Here is a 22,952-nt window from a genome sequence, read left to right as displayed (position 1 = left end):
TGAGATGCAGTACTGAGATGAGGATGAATAGGAATATATAATCTGAATGTTTGTAAGGATGATTACAAAAGACAATGTAGAATGTAAAATGCAGTGAAATGGTGTGGCTGTTTCAAAGGAGATGGAAAAACCTGACATTATTAGTCAGTGCTGCAGTTAGCTCCTAGATTCATTTATGAACAGCAGTTTTGGTTGATCCAGCAGGTGAACCTAATGCTAGGAGAGGGAGTCTGATACAGAAAGTTGAAGGAGAAAGATTAGTAGTACCTGATTGTCTTTTGCCATTTTAAAGGCTGGCTACAGCAGATGGCAGAACATTTCAGTTGCCTCCATGCAATCCCATATTAGGTCCTACAAATATAGCTGGTGACATAATGGTGCATGTAATTATGGTTCAGTTTTTATAACTTCAACCATTAACCTACAGACTTCCATAATTTCCTTTACAGTTTTTCTCTTATGATGTTCATGTTGTGTTGCACTTATGTAAATGACTGAATTCCAATCAGCTCTCCCATAATTCGGTTTTATGCAGGCAACATTAAGTTGTATTTGTTTCCATGTGAAATTCTCTTATACATTCAGAAAGCAAAAGAAATCAGCAATAAAAATCCATTAAAATAATTTAAATGTTTGTTCTTACATAGAAGCTTCCCTTTATATCCACTTCAGTGAGAAAGCAAAGGGGCATCCTAAGTGGATGGACAACAGTACAAAGCATCATTTCTATCATTAGCATATTATAATAAATAGGATCTCTGGAAGATCACATGCATTGTTGATAGAGCAGCAATCCAACAAGATGAATTCCCCATCCCATGAAAATACACTTTGTGATTGCCTTTTTGTGCATTTCAACAATCTTTGTCTATCTTTGCATATTACCATACTGTCACCATAACAACAGCATACTGCAAAAAAACTCATATGGATTGGTTGCTAGAACTGATTTGCCACTTTTTATTTACTTATTCTGTTTTTTTCTCCATTCTCTCCATTTCGTAAGATCAATTAGTACCATTAATTTGGGAAGGATGAAAGCATAGTATGACAACTACAGACATTCAAAGTACAAAATGAAAGAACAGGGAGCATTTTCACCTACATCATCAGGCTAGTAATCTAGTAGCACATATTGCCAATCTGTCATAAAAGCCAGCTTTGGATCAGATGAAAACCAGATGACTTGCCACTCTGCTAGATTGCTGCTCAGGTGGCGAAGGTGAAAATCTATCCTAGTGAAACATAAATATTGGTTTAACATCCAATTTTTAACAATAATTCAATAAGATGATGACATGATTAAAATAGATACTGCATAAAATGCAAATGCTTCTTGAATACCTCCTGCTTATCAGGCAAATGGAGCAACTATGATTGAGACTATATTCATAAAATGCTGCTGCACATCTGCCTTTGAAAGTGAAGAAAATATTTGTCATATTTAACCAGTACTAACTGCATCAATTAAAATTTTAATCAATGTGCCTGAAAAATTGTATTGACAAATGAAAAGTACTATAAAATAGAGATATTAAAGAAGCACTCTAAGGATATATAAATGTCAATATTTTAACTCTTTCACATATAAAATTGAACCCTTCTCTGAAGCTGCTTTTGAAACAAATGAAGCTTGAATGTAGAATATTTTTGAGCTGTTTCAAGAATACAGATTAGCCCAACAGGTCAATTCCTCCCCCAGATCATGTGCAACCTGCCTCATCAGGTATTCAGCCAATTTCCAATAATCTGTGCAAAGTAAGTTCAAGAAAAAATTACTATAATTCTCTGATAATTGTTTTCTGAGCCACCCCTCTCCATTTCAGTAGATGTGCCCTTTGAAATGGGCTGAAGGATGGTAAACTATGGGGCCACCTATGATGTTCTCCTGCTCCCGAGGTGTATGAGAATCCCAGTGCTGATCCTGCTGAAAATTGAGGTTAGCTTAGTTCCACAGCAATTTACGTTAATGCAGTACAATTCCTGTATAAAATGGGTTAAATATACCAGCAGGTATGTTGTAGCTTTAAAAGCTGGCAGCAATTGAGAACAATTGCAGCAAACTGGAAGATCAGTAGATAAGTAGCTCTAGATTCTATGAAAGCTTTTGACATAAAAGGGAATTTGTGTAATTTTGTAAGGCTTCAACTTCTAAGACTGCTGGAAGGAAAAGGGCTCAGTCCACCGCAGAGAAGCAAACAAAAAAAAACTGACTGTAAGACTCATGTAACAGAGATGCAAGTAATGAAAGCTTGGAAAGTTCATGTCGTAGAAAAACTCAATAAAATGTATCTTGATCCATGTGGAAAGAAATGGCATTGGCAGAGTGTTACCTCTTTCACTTCTGGAACAGCAGGCTAGTGCAAAGAAAAAAAATCAATGACCTAATGAAGCAGATAAGAGGAGAACTGTCACTGTCCCTTTGATTTCCTGGGCACACTGATCAACCCTTGGTCTTTAACACTACAACTTGAAACTTGTGTGACTATCCTCCCTTATGAAATTTACTTGCACTTTTTTTTACTTAAAATATAGCATATCCATTAGTCTCTACATAATGCAAGCAATCTTGTTTCGGAAAACAGATTCATAATATCTGTGCAAGTCAGGTGACTGGAAACAGCACAGCAGATATAAAAGAGCTAATCCCATACAAGAAGCAGGCAATCAAGCTCCTGGGGAGACACTTAGCTCTCGCTGTGGGAGATGGTGAAATCAATGAGTCTGTGGAAGGTTCAGGTTAGCTGGTGCAAACCTTGATATTTACTTGCTACAGTACTTTGAATCATTAAGCTGGCAAAAAAACCTTGACCTTTCACTGTTTGTCGATCCTTTTAGAAGCCAATCTTACAATCTTAACCTGGTGTTGTTTTCCTGCAGCTCTATCAATGAAACTATGGCAAGGGGAAGATCGTGGGTTAATTGGCCACCCTAAATGACCCTTCGTGTTCAGGTGAGTAGTAGAATCCAGGGGGAGTTAATGGGCCGAAGGGCATGTTTACATGCTGTATGATTCCCTGAATTTGAATGTGATGATGATGAAGATAAAATGAAGGATCCTCACACATGAGGATAATAATGAAGAACAGTAAACAAAGACTTGCTTTAGACTCTGCTCCATGTGTCTCTAACCCAGCCCCTCTAATGTTATTCTTTGAGTCATATACAACTTCAATATCATGCAGCATTTTAATCATCCACAAGAATGTAGATTATATAATAAGGGAAGGGCACCAAGTGACTCATAGGACTCCAAGAGGTGTGGGTGACTGATAAAGCTATACCCACTGTATAATGATATGCTGCTGTTGACCACACTCATCAGCTTATTCCTGCTGGAAAGAAAGAAATCAAAAAGCAAAATAATGCAAATGGTGGAAATCTGAAATAAAAATTAAACAGAAAATGCTGGAAATATTTAGTAGGTCAGGCACCATCTGTGGAGAAAGAAACATACAATTTACATTCAAGGTCAATAAAACTTTCTTCAGACAGCTGTCATCAACCTCAAAGGTTAATTTTGTTTCTGTCTTGACAACTGCTTTCTGACCTGCTGTGTATTTCTAGCATTTCCTGTTTTACTTCCAAAAGAGAATGTTTGAGCAACATAAACCAACATGCATAAACTGAGTTCATTCTTCATGTTGTGCAGTCAATAACAGATTTTACTCGAGAGTCACAGCCCTCTGATGCAGGAGAATCACAATAGGCTTTACTGTATTGCAGATGTCAATGAAGCATGTGGAAACTGTGATGGCACAGCTGAAAAGTGGCCTGAGGCACATTGATGCTTCCCTTGTAGAAGTGCAGACTATGTTCTTTGGGGCCCAAGGGGAAGATATAATCGGAGTGCCTTAAACTGGCAACTTTGTTTTCGGATGCAAGCTGGTAATTGGTTGGGAAGTAATAGACAGACATTAACAATCAGAGAGATTCCCTAATTCATATGATGTGACATGGTAATTCCCAGGGATTTCAACAGGAGTTTCAGATTTTCACCATATTAATGCCCTAGATGTTTGCAGATGATCTAGGCTAGGAGGCATATTAACTTTGCAGAAGAGAGTTGGGGGTATAATAAAATGCCATGAAGACAGAAAGAAAGTGGGGAAAATTGATGTCAGTCAGTGTCCAATGTGGGAAGAAATAAACTGAAGGAACATCTTTTTGATGAGAGTACAGGACCTATGAAGTGGCATGGGGATTTAAGCACAAGTGCATATAGACCATTAAAACAGAAGCACAGTACAAAAAGTATTCAGAAAGGTGAAAGGAGCATTCATTCTTATCCCAAAGGGTTTAGAATATGAAAGTTAGAAGGTGATACTTCAGCTGCTCTGAGCCTTGATTGTACACTATATGTAGTACTGCATTAAGTTTTCTATCAAGAAAGATATATTGGGCTTGAAAGGGTAAAGTGCAGATCAGAGGTTAAAGAGTTAAGTTATGCAAACAGGTTGCATAAACTTGATTTGCACTTCCTTGAGATTCAAACAGGATTAAGTAATATGGTGTAATCACAGCAAGACTACCAAAATTTAATGTAGCAGAATTAGCAATTGAGCACTGGGAAATAAGGCAGTTGAACACACAATATCAATGCTGCCTTTACTGACCTATATACAGAATATGGTAAATTAAAAAGTGTTCTACTTTGTGAAATTAAAAATAAGAACTTTATAAGATCTTTCATTTGTATTGATACCAAGGGACTTATAAATACATTAATAAATGAGGGGAAGGCAAATGCAAAACCTTAAATTTGTTTGATATTATAGCATCTTGAAAGAATCTAATCCAAGAGTATCAGCTTACTATGGATATGTTTTTCCTGCATATTTGCATGAAAGATAATTTTGCTTAAACTGACACAAACATGCTGAATGTATACACAGTAGCAAATAAAATGGCTGCTTGTCATAATTTAAAGTCTCCTGGTGACAGACAAGAATGTCAAAGAGGTTTAACTTGTAATCTACCATCTGTAATAGAAAGCTGATCATCTGTGCATAGTTTTACATGAACTCTCAAATGAAGCTGTTGTACACATTGCCTCATGCGTATAGAAATAGAAGGAATAAAAACACGGAGTAACACCTTAAAGTCAGAGGTCATTGAAGATTTTGGCAAATCTCAGCAGACACTGCACCAGATTAAACAAGGAGAGAGATTGCCCTTCAGCCTCAACCTGTTGATACCCTTAAATCTCACAATGACCTAGCTGAACGTACTACTGTTTCATACGTGATGGTAGCTACACTAATTATTGTCCCATGCTGAAGTAGGGCCAGAGAGCTTTCTTGCATATTGAGGTAAAACAATGTTGATATCAGTCTTGCTCGAATAATGTATAAAAAGTTGTGTATTTAAAGTCAGAAGTAGAGGTCGAGACATCACAGAATTTGTTAATAAAGAACACATCCTGAGCTTCAAAAAGCTGCTACAATTGTGAATAAAATCTACTCACCAATAGAATCTTAATCATGTCAATCACCTGGAGATTATTTGAACTTTAACTTCTACTTATGAGACTGCTGGTGTTCAGATCTGGAGAACACAGCTGGGTAAAAATTTGGCCTGGGCACAAAATTCACTATTCTTGTTGTACTCAACCTCTGAGGTACAGAATCTTGTTCCATTAATGGAACAGGCAACATGTGATTGAAAATGAACTTCTACCCATAGAGTCCAAAATTACATACCAAGAAAGGGGTTCCAACTGCTAATGTCATTGGCACAGTAGCAATTGGAGTACAGAATATTAATTACTGTAACCAGTGGTAGAAGCCAGTTGGAAATCCCATGAATGTGACACCAATAAAGTAGCATCTAGGATGGTAGTAAATAAAGCAGTAATCTCACAAGACACAGCATCCAGTAAATTAGATTGTGTCAAAGAGTCAAGACAGGGATTTCAAGAAGCAGAATGATAGCACGTTAATTCTTCAGTGCAATGATTATGATTACTCTAAACCAACCTAGAATTGTATAATGTGACAAATTAAATCTAAGCCTATCATAGTTTTTTTTTTTAGCTACATTGTTTAAACAAATACATATTTTTTGATTGTGCATATTTGCAATATGTTGAAAAATCCAATTTTCTGTCTTGGATAATCATTATGTTTAAAGACGAAAGCATAGAAGCATTTAAAATTAAGAAATCTGCCTCGAAGGTTGGTCAGGACACTGAATAGTCTAGCAGAAATAATTGTGAAACAATTTTTTGAAAAAGAAAATTCTATCTTTAAATGCTGAAAAGCTAAAAACAGTGGATGTCCACCATGATCGAGGACTCCGCGTAAACAATTCATTGAAGTACGTCAGTCAGATAAATCTAAAAGGCCAACTGAATGTAAACAGGTAAAGGGAGTCCTAATTAAACCACATTAGAGCTACTTTGTAGCATCTGGGTACTGTACATTGTAAAGGACACCTTGGCCCTGGAAGGAGTGAAGCCCCAGATTATCCAATTTTTTTTCAGACACCAAGAATTAGGTGGAGGGATTACATTAGCTAGTGTTTTATTTAAGCTTAAGTGGTGATTTGGTTGAGGCATTAAGGATTTTGAAAAGAATTAAGAGGGTAAATGGAAAGAAATATTTTCTACTTTAAAATTGAAGCTGGGCCATTCTTTTGGATGACAGAAAATTCCCAGTTAGGTTTTGGGGAGAGGCCATTGATTAGGATGCACGGAGTGGGCATTGGAAATTCAGAGAAATAAAACAAAAGTGATTGATTTGATGTGTTCATTGTGTCAGATAAACTATTTCTATCAATTAGCAAATATGATTCAAAAACTAATTTCAAAATAATCCAGCTATTTTTACCAAATAAAAGCCTGCTACATTTCACCAATGGATGAACTGCACTACATCTTTAATGCTTTTCCAAGTTGCCATTTAAAATCTGGTACCTTCAGCTCTCTAGGTGTTTCATTCTGTATTAGCTGACATAATAGAATTTTGCACATAATTGAAATATGAACTTGTGTGCATCTGTCAACATCTCACAGATATTTTGACGATCAGCTAATTAGTTGTAGGGAAATTTAATGACATGGTAAGTTGTATCTTCATTATCAGCTGGCCACACTAGATTTGAAATATAAAGAAATGAATGAAGTCTTCACCGCAGTGTGCTTTGATATTTAGACATGGGAAAATAAAGCCAAGTATTCTAGGCACCTGCTACTAACTGCAGTGGGGAAAACAATTGAAATCTAAGTACCAGAAAAGCTTTCAGAAATATAACCATGTGAGCATTTGGCTGCAGAACACAATAAACTCTTGCCTTCAATCTTAAACCACAATCCAAACCTATTTACTATATTTGAAAAAATTGTGATTTCTGACATATGGAGTTTGACTGTGACAAGGTATCCTTGGGGCTTTTTACTTCAGCCTGAGATTCAATCAACACCCTGTATTCTACCATTCACCTACATCCATGAGGGACAATTCACAGGGGCCAATCAACAAGTCGACTGCGTATCTTTGGGATGTGGGAGAAAACATGAGTGCCAGGAGGAAACCAACATAGTCACAGAGAGAACATGCAATCAGCAAGTAGGTCAGGAATGAAGCTGGACTGCTGGAGTTGTGAGACAGCTGCAGCGCTGTGCTGTCCATAATTAGCCTTCTGCCACCTTGAATCCTCTTCTATTCAAAAAGATCATGGCTAATTCAAATTTCCTCCTCCATTTTCCTATCCCTATAACTCTTGATTCCTTATTGATTAAGAACCTATCCAACTCAAATTTCTGATCAAAGAATTGCAAAGACTTACAGCCATTTGAGGGAAGAAAATCTTCCTCATTTCAGTCATAAATGGGTGTCCTCTTACACTGAGACCATGCCCTCTTGTCCTAGACTAGCCCATGAAGGGAAACATCCTCCAAGCATTTACCTTGTTAAACTCCTTAAGAATCTTATATATTTTAATAAGATTACCTCACATTCTTCTTATCTCCAAAAAGTAATTGTTTAAGCTTTCCTCATAAGGGTCCTTTACAGTATCACTTGTTCTCTAGAACATCTCACCCTTTCCAAATATATAACAAATAGATGCACTCTCTCATACTATGCCAGCTCACCAACATATGTCACGTTCACTGCCTACCATCATTACCATTCTATCCTAGTGGTCACCCTTGACCAGAATCTTCACTGAACCAGCCACATAAGTGCTATGCTACTAAAGCAGTTCAATGATTGGGCATCCTGCAGTAAATCAATCACTTCCTGACTCTGCAAGATCTTTCCAACCTTTCTAAGGCATGTCAGGAGTGCAATAGAATGCATTTGCCCGCTCCAATGTAGACATAAAATAGTTCTATATATTTATACTTCGATCCATTACAAAAGAAAATATATTAAGAAAAGAATAATTTTAGGACAACAGTTTTGTTTCATCTCAGTCGAACTCTATTCTGACCCATTTGCATTTACATTTTTGATCTAGAAGACACTTAAATGCTCTTCCTTAAATTTTACCATAAGCTTCTCTAAACACCACTTCAATGATTTATATTCACAAGGACTGGCTATCATCACATGCAGTTTGTTAGGCACCACTGTGATGTTAGCATTTCATTATGTTTTATTGTGAAAATTCTTAATTTCACAGTCCACACTTTAAGTCCTCTACCTTTGCTAATGTTTACTTTTTCCATAGAACAGTGCACAAAGAACTGGTGTTTTGCAATCTAATTTCTAGGCAAGGAACACAAGGAAATAGGAGCAGAAGTAGGCCCCTATCCTTAGTTCAACATCTCAATCAAAAAGGCAGTGATAGGGTTCAGAGAGGCTGAATTTTGCTATGGATCCCAGCATTTCAGCAGAAGACTAACAGAAACTTTGGAGAACCAGTGTAAATACTGTTCCTCTGTTGTTGGTTGGGAAAACCCTTATAGGAATTACTTTCATCCATTCACTTACTGATTGCTGCTTTTGTTTTAACATAAAATTAATTTAACTGAACTATATGGTTTTAGTACATTATTAGACTCTTTTTTGACATTTATGATCCTCCATTATTCATGAAATAGAGTATAAATTATGAATGTGTCACATTCATAATTTCTATATTTCATGAATAATGGACCATAATTGGCACCATTGTGATTATTAGTGAGGAATAAACTTATGGATATTAAATTAGGGGAGTTTACATAGAAAATGTAACTTCTTTTTTCTCACTTGTTCAATTGCAGGATATATTTATTGTTCATCCCAAACTGTGCTCAAGAAGGCAGTGGTGAGCCACCAGCTTGAATCACTGCAGTTCTTTTAGAGAAGGTACTTCCACAGCATTGTTGGATAGAGCATTCTAGGGGTTAGTCCTAGCAATGATGAAGGAATTGCCAGACTGTTTCCTCATGCGATCCACCCTATTTGGTAGGATTTCCCATCCTTAAGGATGGGATGGGCACAAGGATTGTGATGAAAGGTTTCGGGATGTAGACCTTAATGTCCAATTCTGAGTATATGGCTAATCTGCAGGATATCTCATTTCCAGATGTGAGGGGGACTTTGTAAAATCAGCTTTGCCGTGTATTAATCTGGTGATGAGGTTGAAGAAAAGTCCATCTACTTTTATTTGTATGGTGTTTCAACAGAGTGGTTGTGATATATCGAAACAATTTTCTAGAGCTGTTTGGGGTCATCCACACTGCTGTGAGTCTGGAGTCAATATAAGTCAGATGGTAAGGGTGGCAGATTTTCTTCCATGAAGTACATTGTAAACCTAATGTTTTTTTTGTGAACCTGCAGCAGTTCTATGACAACCTTTACTGAGACTATCTTTTTTTCATTAAATTCCAGCTTATTTAATTAACTGAGTTGAAAATCCCTAGCTGCGGTGGTGGGATTTGAGCTCTTGTCTCTTAACTGTCTGTCCAGGCCTCTGAACAACATCCAGTAACTTAACCACAGCATCACCGTAAAACTAGCAGTTTTAGATCATAGGATAATCCCAGCAGAAACAATTGCTTGTCTACTGAACCATCTCCTTTCAAACATTTGAAGTTAATTCCTTACACAACTTTACATGCAGCTCCATTAAGGAAACCTTAAACCCATCCACTCTTTTAGAAAAGGATAACCTGAAGTACCTGCAGAGACTCGTGGGCAGTCCGGCAACATAAACTCCACTGGCGTGTCCAATGGTTCAGAGCTCGACACCCAGTTACGGCAATGCTGAAACACAAAATATGGGCAAATATTATGAGCCTGAATTCCAACTTTATGAACTTTTTGTTTCCATCTTATATTCAACATTATTTGGGATAACTTGATAATTGCAATGGCCTTAAGATTAGGTTACACAAAGGCAGTTATTCGATTAGCAGACCTGGGTAGAATTTGAAGAAGTCTAGAGTCATAAATAAATTTGTGAACTTGCTGACATTCTTTGATGGTATGAAACTTTGTACAGAATAGCGCAAGACTGGGTGTATGACCTAACAGTGGCCAAAACAATTCAGGTTTTTCATACAGACATTGATAATACTGCTCAGGCAACAATTTATCCTCTATATTTAACATGTAAACATGTGCCGAGAATTGACTGGTGACTTTTAAGTGAAAGGGAGACCAACAATGTGTTGTTGGAAGGTTTGCCTCTATAAATCCAAGGCACCATGCACTACTGAACAGTTGTTACAATGGAAAAGGCCTTTCATTTGCATGCTTCACAAAGGACAAAGCCTCTCCTCCTTGGATTCTGTCTTTACCTCTCGCTGTCTTGGTGAAGCAGCCAGCATAATCAAAGACCCCACCCACCCGGGTCATTCTCTCTTCTCTCCTCTTCCATCCAGTAGAAGATACAGGAGCCTGAGGACACGTACCACCAGACTTAAGGACAGCTTCTACCCCACTGTGATAAGACTATTGAATGGTTCCCTTATACGATAAGATGGACTCTGACCTCACGATCTACCTTGTTGTGACCTTGCACTTTATTGCACTGCACTTTCTCTGTAGCTGTGACACCTTACTCTGTACTTTTATTGTTTTTACCTGTACTACCTCAATGCACTCTGTACTAACCCAATGTAACTGCACTGTGTAATGAATTGACCTGTATGATCGGTATGCAAGACAAGTTTTTCACTGTACCTCGGTACAAGTGACAATAATAAACCAATACCAATACATGAGGTATGTTTTGATCCAGATAATGTGGAGAAGGGGATACAGGAGAGAGCAGCCCAGTGCAGGGGAGAGACTGTTATCAGTCGAAGGGAAGGTCAGTGGGCTGGGATTAGATGGCTAAAGGTGTAAGAGCTTTCTGCATGTGTGGCCCATGCCATGGCTGCAGGGCAACACAGTGGTGCAGCGAGTATAGCTGCTGTCTCACCACTTCAGTTGCTCTGTTGCTGTCTGTGTGGAATTTGCAAGTTCTCTGTGTACATGTGTGGGTTTCCCTGGATGCCCTGATTTCATCTTATATCTCAAAGATGTGCAGGTTGATAGGTTAACTGGCCACTGTAAGTTGTCCCTCGTATGTGTGGGTGGGTGTTAGAATTTGGGGGGAGTTGATGGGAATGTGGGAAAATAAAATTAGATTAATGTCAAGTTAGCGTAAATAGGTGCTTGAAGGTCAGCACAGACTTGGTGGGCCAATGGATTGTGTTCCATGACTCATGGAAATAAACCCTGAATGTCCCATCCAAGCACGTGTTGCATACTATTGGATATAATGTGTACACCCAGGCTTCTTTATGTTTCAGAATGTCAGATGCATGGAGATGTGGAAGGGAAATATTAGACGTTGTGCAGCTTGCAGTAAGTCCCCATATATGTTTTATATTTTATTGTCATTGAACTATGTAGCACACAAAAAAAAATCAAAGCCCCATGCCACCCAATTTCCAGGCAAAAGATGGTTAATTTACACAGGACCTGTTTATTTTGCAATTAGCATCTAGTGAATTATTTATTCATTCAACTTATTTGTTAGCATCTTAATCTGATAACATGACACATTCACAACTACCTACAAATATAGTGACAAGTTTGAATTATGTATTTTGAACAATGATATAAAAGACAAAATCTGAGGAAGGTCCAGCATTTTGAATGATTCTTCAGCATTAATGCTTATGAATTCAAAAAAAGTACAATTGTGGCTATTTACTTATCGAGGAAAGCAATTAATATTTTCCAGTACTGTCGCAGTTTTGTGAACCTAAGTTTGAACATTTTGATTTTGATAACCAGCTGAGTTATTACTTAAACAAAAGAACTGTATATTGAACATAGGCCTTTGTTATGAAATGAGTACTGCAGACTAAAATGCTACAGAAATAGAGAGACATTCTTACAGATGAAGAACAAAAAACAAAGTATTTTAATATGCCTCGTAAGAATACAGACTATTATGATAAGACATTGTTCAGGACTGGGATAAGTGATCCTTGAAAGGGTGCATAATATCCTGGTTCTTAACTAAAGCACAAATTCTGAAAGCATTCATGTATTCACTTCAAAATAAAAGAATGAACCAGATTTTTGTTAGTTTGTGCAACTGAAGAAATCAGTTATGTGCCGTGGAAACAGAAATGGGTCCAAATCATTTTGAAACATGTTCACAGAAATAGTACCCTGAAATACAGATTTGATCATTTTTAACACATAACCACCATGTAAGGATTATTTTTCTTGGTAATTGCTAAAACTGAGCTGGATGCAATGGAAATCTGCATTTATTTATGAATTGCTGATCCCAGAGGAATGACTGTGCAAGGCAATAACTGTTAAGTGCTTGGGAGATGTTTTCTATTGTTCGGGTACAGACAACTGCCAATTACATCCATGTTATTGATTGCTGAAAAAAAAAGCCTAGAAAAGGGAAAGTGTCATTCAAATAAAAGTTCTGTATATCGTGTTAATTCTCACACTCAAATAACTTAAAAGTTTTAGATTTTTAAACAAACCATACAAGATTAATGATAATATCACATTTCCAGAGAATTAAATGTGAAACAAATTACAATCAGTAGCATTCATCCTGAAAATGTACAGAGAGCACCATATTCACAACCATTTGACCATTTGTTATTGTTTCTTAGCCTTGTAATTCACTCTCTTACTTAAGCATATTTGCAGATATTTCATTTATTATTTTTCATTCTTGCAAATGAACTTTATGAATTGTCATGTTGTATGTTAAATCCTGATAAATTGTGGGGTAGAATCATAGCAAGATGCATGAGGTCTGGACAACTTCATTCATTTGTCTGAATGAACATCACATTTAACTTGGGCAACTGAGAACAAGAAATTGCAGAAAGTTGTGAACGCAGTCCAGTCCATCACACGAACCAATCTCCTCCCCACTGACTCCTTCTACACTTTCCGCTGCCTCGGGAAAGCAACTAACATAATCAAGGTCTCCTTCCACCCCAGTTATTCTCTCTTCTCCCATCTCTTGTCCAAGGTTAGGAGATACAAAAGCTTGAGAAACCGTACCACCAGACTGAAGGACAGCTGTTATCAGACACTTGAACGGACCTCTCATATGCTAAAAGGCCATAAAAATATAGGAGCAGAATCAGGCCATTCGGCCCATCATCTGCTCCACCATTCAATCATGACTGTTTTGTTTTCAACCCCATTCTCCTGCCTTCTCCCTGTAACCCTTAACCTCCTTACCAATTGTCACGAACCAGCAACAAAAGAAACACACTGAGCATGATTTAGTGTTAAAAACTATTTTATTAATTACTACTTATGATAATATGTAAAATAAAAGTAAAAATGTTAGTATGTTAGAATTCAAAAATGTTAAACCTCGAACGTTAACCCCAAAACTAAACTCTTCATGTTTGTGTGTGACAAAGTCCAAAACTCCCAGTTCCGGAATGGTTCTTAAAGTTCAGTTCCGCAAGACATAAGGTGAAACATGAGCAAGGGCTTCTTCAACAACCACCGTTGTCTGAAGATAAGACGTAGACGTAGACGTAGAGAAACATAGAGAGAGTAAATACGAAATCCAAATGTTCCATGATGGAACCCAAACGACACTTCAGTGTTTACTCGGTAGTGACTTCCTCACCCCGAAAAGCATCCGAATCGTGGTCGTCCACACACAAATACCTGTTTCCTTCTACAGGTCAGCAACAAAGTGAACTCCACCGGATTACTTCCAACTTCCATACATGGATTTCAGTGGCAAACACAGTTATTGTTTCTCATCCATCAATAGAGAAAACAAGCAGGCTGGTGTCTCTCTCCCTTCTCTCTCTCTCTCTCTCTCCTTCTTCTTCTGACTTCTTCAACAACGTCATTACGTCCTTTATCTTCTATTGACATAAGCACGCCCCACACACACATACACACACACACTCTCTATCTTAAAGGGACTTTCACTGAGTCCGTAACACAATCTAGAAACTATCAATCTCTTCCTTAAATACACCCAAATGGCAGCCTCCACAGCCGTCTGTGGCAATGAATTCCACAGATTCACCACCCTCTGTCTGAAGAAATTCCTCTTCATCTCTGTTTTAAAGGAACATCCCTTTATTCTGAGGCTGTGCCCTCGGATCCTAGACTTTCCTCTGCATATCCACTCTATCCAGGCCTTTCAGTATCCAATAGGTTTCAATGAGACCCTCCCTCATCCTTCTGAACATCAAGTACAGACCTAGAGACATCAAACACTCCTCATATATTAAGCCTTTAATTCGCAGGACCATACTTGTGAACTCCTCTGGACCCTCTCTAGGGCCAGCACATCTTAGATACAGGACCCAAAATGGCTCACAATATTCCAAGTTCGGTCTGACCAATGCCCTATAAAGCCTCAGCAGTACATCTTTGCTTTTATATTCTGGTCCTTCGAAATGAATGCTAACATTTCATTCGCTTTCTTTAGTACCGACTCAACATGCAAGTTAACCTTAAGGGAATCCTGAACTAGGATTCCCAAGTCCCTTTACACCTCAGATTTCTGAATTCTCTCTCCATTTAGAAAATAGTCTACATCTTTATTCTACCTATCAAAGTGCATTACCTCACAATTTCCTACACTGCATTCCATCTGCCATTTCTTTGCCCACTCTCCTAACCTGTCCAAGTCTTTCTGCAAAATCCCTGCCTCTGCAACACTATCTGTCCCTCCAACTATCTTTGTATCGTCTGTAAACTTGGCCACATTGCCATCCATTCCTTCATCCAGATCATTAAAGATGAACCCTTGATCTCCCAAACTACCTTGACATGGCCCTTGCACTTTATTTGTCTACCTGCACTGCACTTTCTCTTTAACTGCAACACTATATTTTGCATTCTGTTGTCTTTTTACTACCTCAATATAATTATGTATGGCATCATCTGACTGGATGGCATGCAAAACAAATACTTTTCACTGTATCTCAGTACATGTGACAGTAATAAACCAACACCGATACAACACTGACCACAAGATAACTTACAAGATGAACTTGATTTGAAAAATAAAGAACTCCAGCTGTTAGAAACACCTCTTATTGGGAATTTTTTTGGAAAAGGAACAAACTCCACACACAATGATCCATGGGGCAAGATTTACTTTCCATTAGAAAGCACACATTGTAATGTGTTTTATAGTCAGCAGTTACTTGTCACTTGCTAGAATCAGTCATTGCTGGTTGCCTTGATTTCTCTTGGTTGAATATACTGATCTATGATGTCCTTGGTTAGTCAGGATTTAGCAGTGGTGTTCAGACTAACTTTGTTTATTGTTTACCTAAAATTGAGCTCAGACAAGAAGAAAGAACGAAGGTACATTTATAACCCCTGGATCTCCCAACATGTTTTACAGTCAATGAGACACCTTTGAAACACAGCCACTATTGTATTGTGAGCCAGCTTCACTCAATAAACAACAATCAGATTACATTTCTGTAAAATTGATGCTGAATAAGAGCAAGAACTGACCTGTTTCTCTTTGAATAGTACTGCATTGAACAAGGAAGACAGGTGCTTGTATTAACATCTCATCCAAAAGATGACACTTTGCAGTGCTTCTGTTCAAGTGTCGTATTGCTGAAGCGGAACTTGATGCAACAATTTTCTCATTCAGAGAGTAATTGCCTTAAAACTCTTGATAGTCCGCAAGGACTCGGTTGTATCGAATGGCCTGTTTCCATGCTCAATGATTCTATGACTCTATGAAAACAACTGCTGACTATAAAACACATTACAATGTGTGCTTCTTTTTATAGCATTTGGTTGTCCATCTTACTGGATTGCATGTAAAATCACAGGTTCTCCAAAGTTCTTCAACTTTCTAACGTTTTAACAAAAGTGTGCATTTAACATGGTGTCTTCTCTGCAGAGCACAAAAATGGATACTATCATTGTAGATTTTGATAAGCAATATTTTAAAATTGCTGTGGCATGTGGCAAGCACGGTAGGGTAGCGGTTAGCATAACGTTTTACAGCGCCAGCGACCCGTGTCCAATTCCAGCCGCTCTCTGTAAGGAGCTTGTACATTCTCCCCATGACTGCATGGGTTTCCTCCGGGTGCTCTGGTTTCCTCCCACTTTCCAAAGACATACAGGTTAGGAAGTTGTGGGCATGCTATGTTGGCGCCGGAAGCGTGGCGACACTTGTGGGCTGCCCCCAGAACACTCTATGCAAAAGATGCATTTCACTGTGTGTTTCGATGTACATGTGACTAATAAAGATATCTTATCTTAAATACAAAAAGTAAATCAGAAATAGTCCTCCAAAATTATAACCCAGGCCTCAAGTACTTTTGTTTTATTTTGTTCATTCATTTTTGGAATCTGCGGGTCTCTGGCATATAAAGGCCAGATTTCCTTACCTGATGGACGATAGTGAGTCAGATGGGTTGTTAACAACAATCCAGTAGTCTTATGGTCATCATTACTGAAATCAACTGTACTTCTAGAATTATTTAATTAGCCCGAGTGGGATTCAAACTCACATCCTTGGCTTTAATGATACAGACACTGCTAATCTAGTTATTTAGTCACAATGCTCTTTTCTGGATTAAATGTTTTTATGGATTTCTCTTGAAAGAACCATTATCCATTTTTGAGATGTCTGATTTTTTTCTGAATTGAATGCATTTATATAACATCCAAAAACAAAATACTGCAAGTGCTAAAAATAAAAACGAAAAAGTGCCGGGAAAATTCAGCGGGTCAGGCTCTGTTGGTGCAGAGTGTATCAGAGATAACATTTCAGATGTGCAGAATTGTCGGGTTATTCACTTTGATTTGAAGAAAAGAAAAGCAGAATATTGTTTAAATGGAAGTCATCTACCTCTTTCAGTTACAAGGCCATGAATTGTACTCAAGACAGCACAAGGCTGAAGTATGCTCATCTCACATGGTGTGACTTCCAATGTCTTCAACTTGAAGGCTCCCTGTTGCAATTACTTCACACTGTTGAGTGGTCAGCAAGTGGCAATTAGGCTTCAGCAGACCCAAGGATTACACTGATGCCCTCATCTGCCATCTGGACATGCCGTGGCAGTCTGTTTTGCCACCCGGCAATGAGGGAGTTCCCCAGTGGAGCTCTCTGTATGTGGGAGTCCTCCCCCTTTACACTGGGAACCTGGGGTGGGAAGTGTTGCACAGAGCAGTACCGTGTAACAGATTCTTAAGTCAGTTTATGGACTCCCCAGCTGCCTGTCATTTCTGTGGCTGGGAGGAGACTGTGGATCATGTATATACAGAGGTTTCAGCCTCTATTTGAGTATCTGAAGGGGCTGCTCCTCATGTTTTGGCTGCACTTCAGGCCCACGCTCCTGATCTTCGGTCACCCAGTGCAGGGAAGGTTGGGTCTGTCGGGGTGTCTCCTGGTCAGTTTGCTCCTGGGCCTGGCCAAGGTAGCCATTCATGGGTCTAGGTGTCAGGCAGTTGAGGGTTCTGCCGGAGCCGATTGCCTGCCCCTCTTCCAGGATTACGTCCGTGCCTGTGTGTCCCAGGAGAAGGAGCATGCGGTATCCACAGGTGGACACCACAAGGGCTCGAATGCATTCTGGATAGTGTTGACCGTGTTATAATTTGAAACTGTAAATAGTGTGTATCCTGAAGTACTGTAATATTGTAGTAATGTGATTCTGTAATCACTTAATAAACAACCTTTGGCAAAGGAAAACAAAAGGATCACACCAAAGCCATCCAACAGCTTACGCTGACAAAGGCCTTTTCAACTGTCTCTAAATTCCTTTGAATGATCAGATACATTTAGAAACAGTTGAAATGCATTTAATTAATTTAAAGAAATAAAGCTTACTTGAAGAAATAATTAAAAATTAAAAGTAAATGAAAAATAGATACAACTACAACAATTTACTTGAACATAAATAATAAACAGTAAATGAAGCTTAAATTCTTGTTTTTTCTTTATCTAAGTTAGATAAAGAAAAAACTGAACCTTCACTTAGTTTTTCCATGAACCAGATGAGGGATTTGACACAGGTGGACATGGAACTTCCTCTGGACTCTTGAGGTGAGGGCACTGGTAGACCGAGAGATTAGATGTTCTGGCATTTAACCTCTACTGCAGTGGGTACTTCCACACTTCAATGAACAGGCACAGAAGTAATGAACTCACTGACTTCAAGGGAAGGATATAGTCAATGGTCCTTTTACGAATCACCAGCCAAGTGCCACAAAATTGAGACAATGCAGAAACAAAATATATGGCAAAGTCAGTCAAGATTTCGATTACTCAACAACTACCAATAAAAGAACAATGACATAACATGGATAAAGTGGTGCCTCAAGAAGGTGACATCCATCATTAAGGACCGTCACCATCTGAGACATGCCCTCCTCATTACTACCATCGGGGAGGAAGTACAGGAGCCTGAAGACTCACACTCAGTTATTCAGGAACAGCTTCTTGCCCTCTGCCATCAGACTTCTGAACAGTCCATGAACCCATGAGCACTACTTCGTTATTTTTTTTTTTGCACTATTTATTTATCTTTGTAATTTATAGTAATGTTATGTCTTAGCACTGGACTGCTGCCGCAAACAACAAATTTCATGTCACATAAGTCAGTGATAATAAATCTGAGCCTGATTCTGAAAACACTGAACTTTTCTACATTACAACAGAGACTACACATAAAATGTATGTTATTGATCATGAAGTGCTTTGGAATATTCTGAAGTTGTGAAAGGCATTAATTATGCTGTAGGGGTCTGGTAGTGTAGGGGTTAACTTACCTGCTTTGGAATTTTGTGAAACAATTTATATTCCAGTGGGATATTATCATTATCTTCTCTTTCTGGTATAGACTATATTTGGTGCCTCAGTGTATTAGATAAAATAAATGAAGTAGGAAAATGTACAAGCAGAACTAGCCCTCCACACAGGATATTCTTAGATTAAATAATTTCAGTTCATGCTACAATCTAATGATGTTCATAGAGTCATAGAATTGTTAACAGCACAGAAAGAGGCCACTTGTTCCATATCAACCAACTCCCTGCAGAGCAGTCCATTGTGCTTCTTTTCCCCATTGCATAGTCCTTTAGATGATCCTGCTTCCACCATTCTTCCAGGTAGTAAGTTCCAGGTCTCATGTCCGGTCTCGATGTAAAGATATTTTCTCTTGGCAACCTTCTTCAGCATCCTTCCAAGATCCTCACCATCATACAGGACAGTCTTCAGCCAACTTAATTCACTTCATGTGGGATTCAGCAAAGACTGAGGGCATCAAATGCAGCAAAGACTGAAGGACCAAAAAGCATCCTGACTGTAGTACTGAGGACATGTGTTCCAGGACCAGCTGCATCTCTAGCCAAGTTGTTCCGGTACAGTTACAACACTGGCATCTACCGGATAATGTGGGAAACTGTCCAGGTATGGACTGTCCATAAAAAGCAAGAACACTCAGAAAGGTTCAGTGTTGCCTTATTAGTTATTAAGTAGCACCTACTCTCCAGCCTGATCACCGATGCTCACTTTAGGCTTTGTCAGGACCACTCAGCTCCAGATGTCATACAGCCTTTGTCCAGATATTGACCAAAGAGCTGTGAGGTGACAGCAAGGTAATTTTTGATTGAGTGCGGTCTCAAAGAGCTTTAGTAGAACTGAAGGTAACGGGCATCAAAGGGGAAAATAAATGGTTGCAATCATACCTAGCACAAGGGAAAATAGTTGTGGTCGTTGGAGTACAATCATCCCAGCTCTAGGACATCATCCTCAGGGCTATGTCCTGAGTCCAATCATCTCCAGTGACTTCATTGCTGGCCTTTTTATCATTAGGTCAAACATGAGATTATTTGCTGATGACTGACAATGTTTGAATCCCTTCCTAATTCCTCCGTAAATGAAGCAGTCCATACCTGCATGCAGGCTTGACTTGATAAGTAGCACGTAACATTCACAGTACATAAGTGCCATGCAATGACCACCTCCAACAAAAGAGAGTTTAACTGCCTACTCTTGATATTCAATAGTATTACAAACACCCAGTTTGCCTCCAGCAACATCTTGATGGTCACCACTGAACAAAGACTCAGCCAGGCAAACATTGTGACTACAAGAGCAGGTCAGAGTCTGGGTATCCTGCAGTGAGTGACTCAAAGTTCAGACATCATTCAGCATTATTTTATTTGTTGTATATACTTGCTAAGACTTCAACACTTGGTGGAAGGGTCCTGTGGCCAGGAGACACATGAATGTTGCTGAACACCAACATGAAAGTAACATGAAAATATTGCAAGTCAAATCTTCAGGAGGTCCAGTTTTACACATCAACTTCCTCATGGGTCCAATTCTCAATCTCTGATCTGAAAATTCCAAACTTCCTTTTTCCAGGTTGTGGTTTGGAACAGAGATAATAACCAATCAGACCTGTACATAATATAATGTGGATGCTGAGAATTCTGAATATGCTGGAGACAATGTGGTGTGATGTCAGGGAAGCAATTGGAGGCAGGCACAGCAGTGCAGCAGTTAGTGTAACGGTATTACAGCACCAGCGACACGGGTTCAGTTCCAGCCGCTCTCTGTAAGGAGTTTGTATGTTCTCCCCATGTCTGCATGGGTTTCCTCCGGGTGCTCTGGTTTCCTCCCACATTCCAAAGACGTACGGGTTAGGAAGTTGTGGGCATGCTATGTTGGCGCCGGAAGTGCGGCAACACTTGCGGGCTGCCCCCAGAACACTCTACGCAAAAGACGCATTTCACTGTCTGTTTCGATGTGACTAATAAAGGTATCTTGTCTTGACTTGTATCTTGGAGTTATAATTATCATATTCAGGCCTGGAGATGATAAAGGAACATGGGAGTTTTCTTGTGATTTGGCTATTCTTCTGTGGTAGAGCTGCTTGTGGCTTTTCTTCCTGCAGGTGACTTTGGTAGTGGATTTGATGTTGGATTTGAGGTTACATATGGTCATGTTTAGCCTAAACAGGTAGCTGGAGAGATGAAGAGACAAAAGGGATATCTGATTTTCCACAAGTGGAACCCATTAAGGACAGAGAAGGTGATATATGCTCACAGACACAGTACATCGTATTTGAATTTATTAAGGAATGCAGTTCTGACAAATACTTAAGGTAATGCGGAGGATGACAATTGGTAGACTAGATGTATTCAAAAGGTTAGTTGTACTTAGAGTGGGGCCAGCTGGTTCAATGACCTGCATCCCACTGGAAGTGGGAGTGGAATTGCTAGAAGGACTTGCTTTTATCTACCAATTTTCCCTAGATACAGTGGAGGTACCAGAGGACTAGAAGGTGCCAAACAAGACACTCTTGTTCAAGAAAGGATCAAGTGACATTCCTAGTAACTGCAGCCAGTCACTTCAACATTGGTGATGGGTAAGGTACTAGAAACAACAATCAGGAAAACGTTAACAGGAATATGGAGAGGTTTAAGTTAATCAAGGAGAGCCAGTATGGATCTGTTAAAGGTAGATCATGTTTAACAAACCTAACTAAATTTTTTTGATGAGGAACAGAAAAGGACGATGAAGGGAATGGAGTGGATGTGTCAATGTGGATTTTAAGAAGGTTTATGAGAAGGTAGCATACAGAAGACTGGCAAAATTGAGGCTAATGGAGTAGGCGGAGCAGCTTGGATGAAAAATATGGCTCAAGCATAGAAAGCACTGAACTATAGTAATTGGTTGTTTTTAGGTTGGAGGAACAGAGACAGTGCAATTTCCAAGCATAGTTCTGGTAACACATTTTAGGGAGGGTATGAAAGTGCTTGAGCGAATACGGTAGAGATTTGCCAGAATGTTTCCAGGGATGAGGAATTTTGGTTGCGAGGTTAGGTTGAAAAAGCTGGGGTTTCTCTTAACAAATGAGATTGAGGGGAGAAATAACAGGTTCAGCTAAGGTAGACCAAGGACAGCTGTTCCTATTAGATTAAGGAATAAATATGTGGGGAAAGACATAGAGGTTTTTGAGGAAGACCTTTTTTCTGCAGTGAGTGTTAATGACCTGGAATTTGCTGCCCATGAAGGTGTTGGAAGCAGAGAAGATTGATGATTTTAAAAGGGAACTGGATCAGCATTGAGGGAACTAAATTTGCAGGTTAATGGGGACAGAGCTGGGAAATGGGACAGACTGAACTTCTCTCTAGTCAGCCGGCATAGACTCGCTATGGCCTCCTTCTGTGCCATAATGACTTCTTTGTGACAATTACTTAAACCATAATGACTTGAAGGCAATCATCCTGTCTGCAAGTCTACCTCATCTGCATAAATGCTGGATTCCCCATGCCGCTATTAACTGCTAGCTTAATTTCTCCAACATCTCATTATACAAACTGGGTAAGAAACACAACCTCCAACATAAAATGAACTCCAGTAACCTACATCCCTCTGACATAGCCACTGCAACCTCCACCAGCATATTTATGATTAATTATCTGGGAGAGCATAAATAAATGTTAATACTTCGGAAAGATTGACTTCATCCTTAACCTATTTACTTTGGGTGGTAATCACTTTTAGAA

General features: G+C 38.9%; 1 protein-coding gene across 8 annotated transcripts in view; it reads right to left on the bottom strand.

The window, feature by feature from the left end:
* Positions 1–22,952, bottom strand: part of fam172a (family with sequence similarity 172 member A) — a 365,626-nt gene that overhangs the window by 89,191 nt on the left and 253,483 nt on the right. For 7 of the 8 annotated variants that reach the window (XM_052020321.1, XM_052020323.1, XM_052020320.1 and 4 more), the window contains exon 10: positions 10,115–10,199. In XM_052020321.1, the coding sequence (XP_051876281.1) occupies positions 10,115–10,199 (85 nt within the window). Of the gene's footprint in view, positions 1–861; positions 1,236–10,114; positions 10,200–22,952 lie in introns of those variants that run through there. The other variant, XM_052020327.1, reaches the window with a different exon arrangement.

The sequence above is a fragment of the Pristis pectinata genome, chromosome 7, assembly GCF_009764475.1.
Source record: "Pristis pectinata isolate sPriPec2 chromosome 7, sPriPec2.1.pri, whole genome shotgun sequence".
Classification (NCBI taxonomy): domain Eukaryota; kingdom Metazoa; phylum Chordata; class Chondrichthyes; order Rhinopristiformes; family Pristidae; genus Pristis; species Pristis pectinata.
The sequence above is the reverse complement of the archived record's forward strand: the minus strand, read 5'-3'. Positions and strand labels throughout refer to the sequence as shown.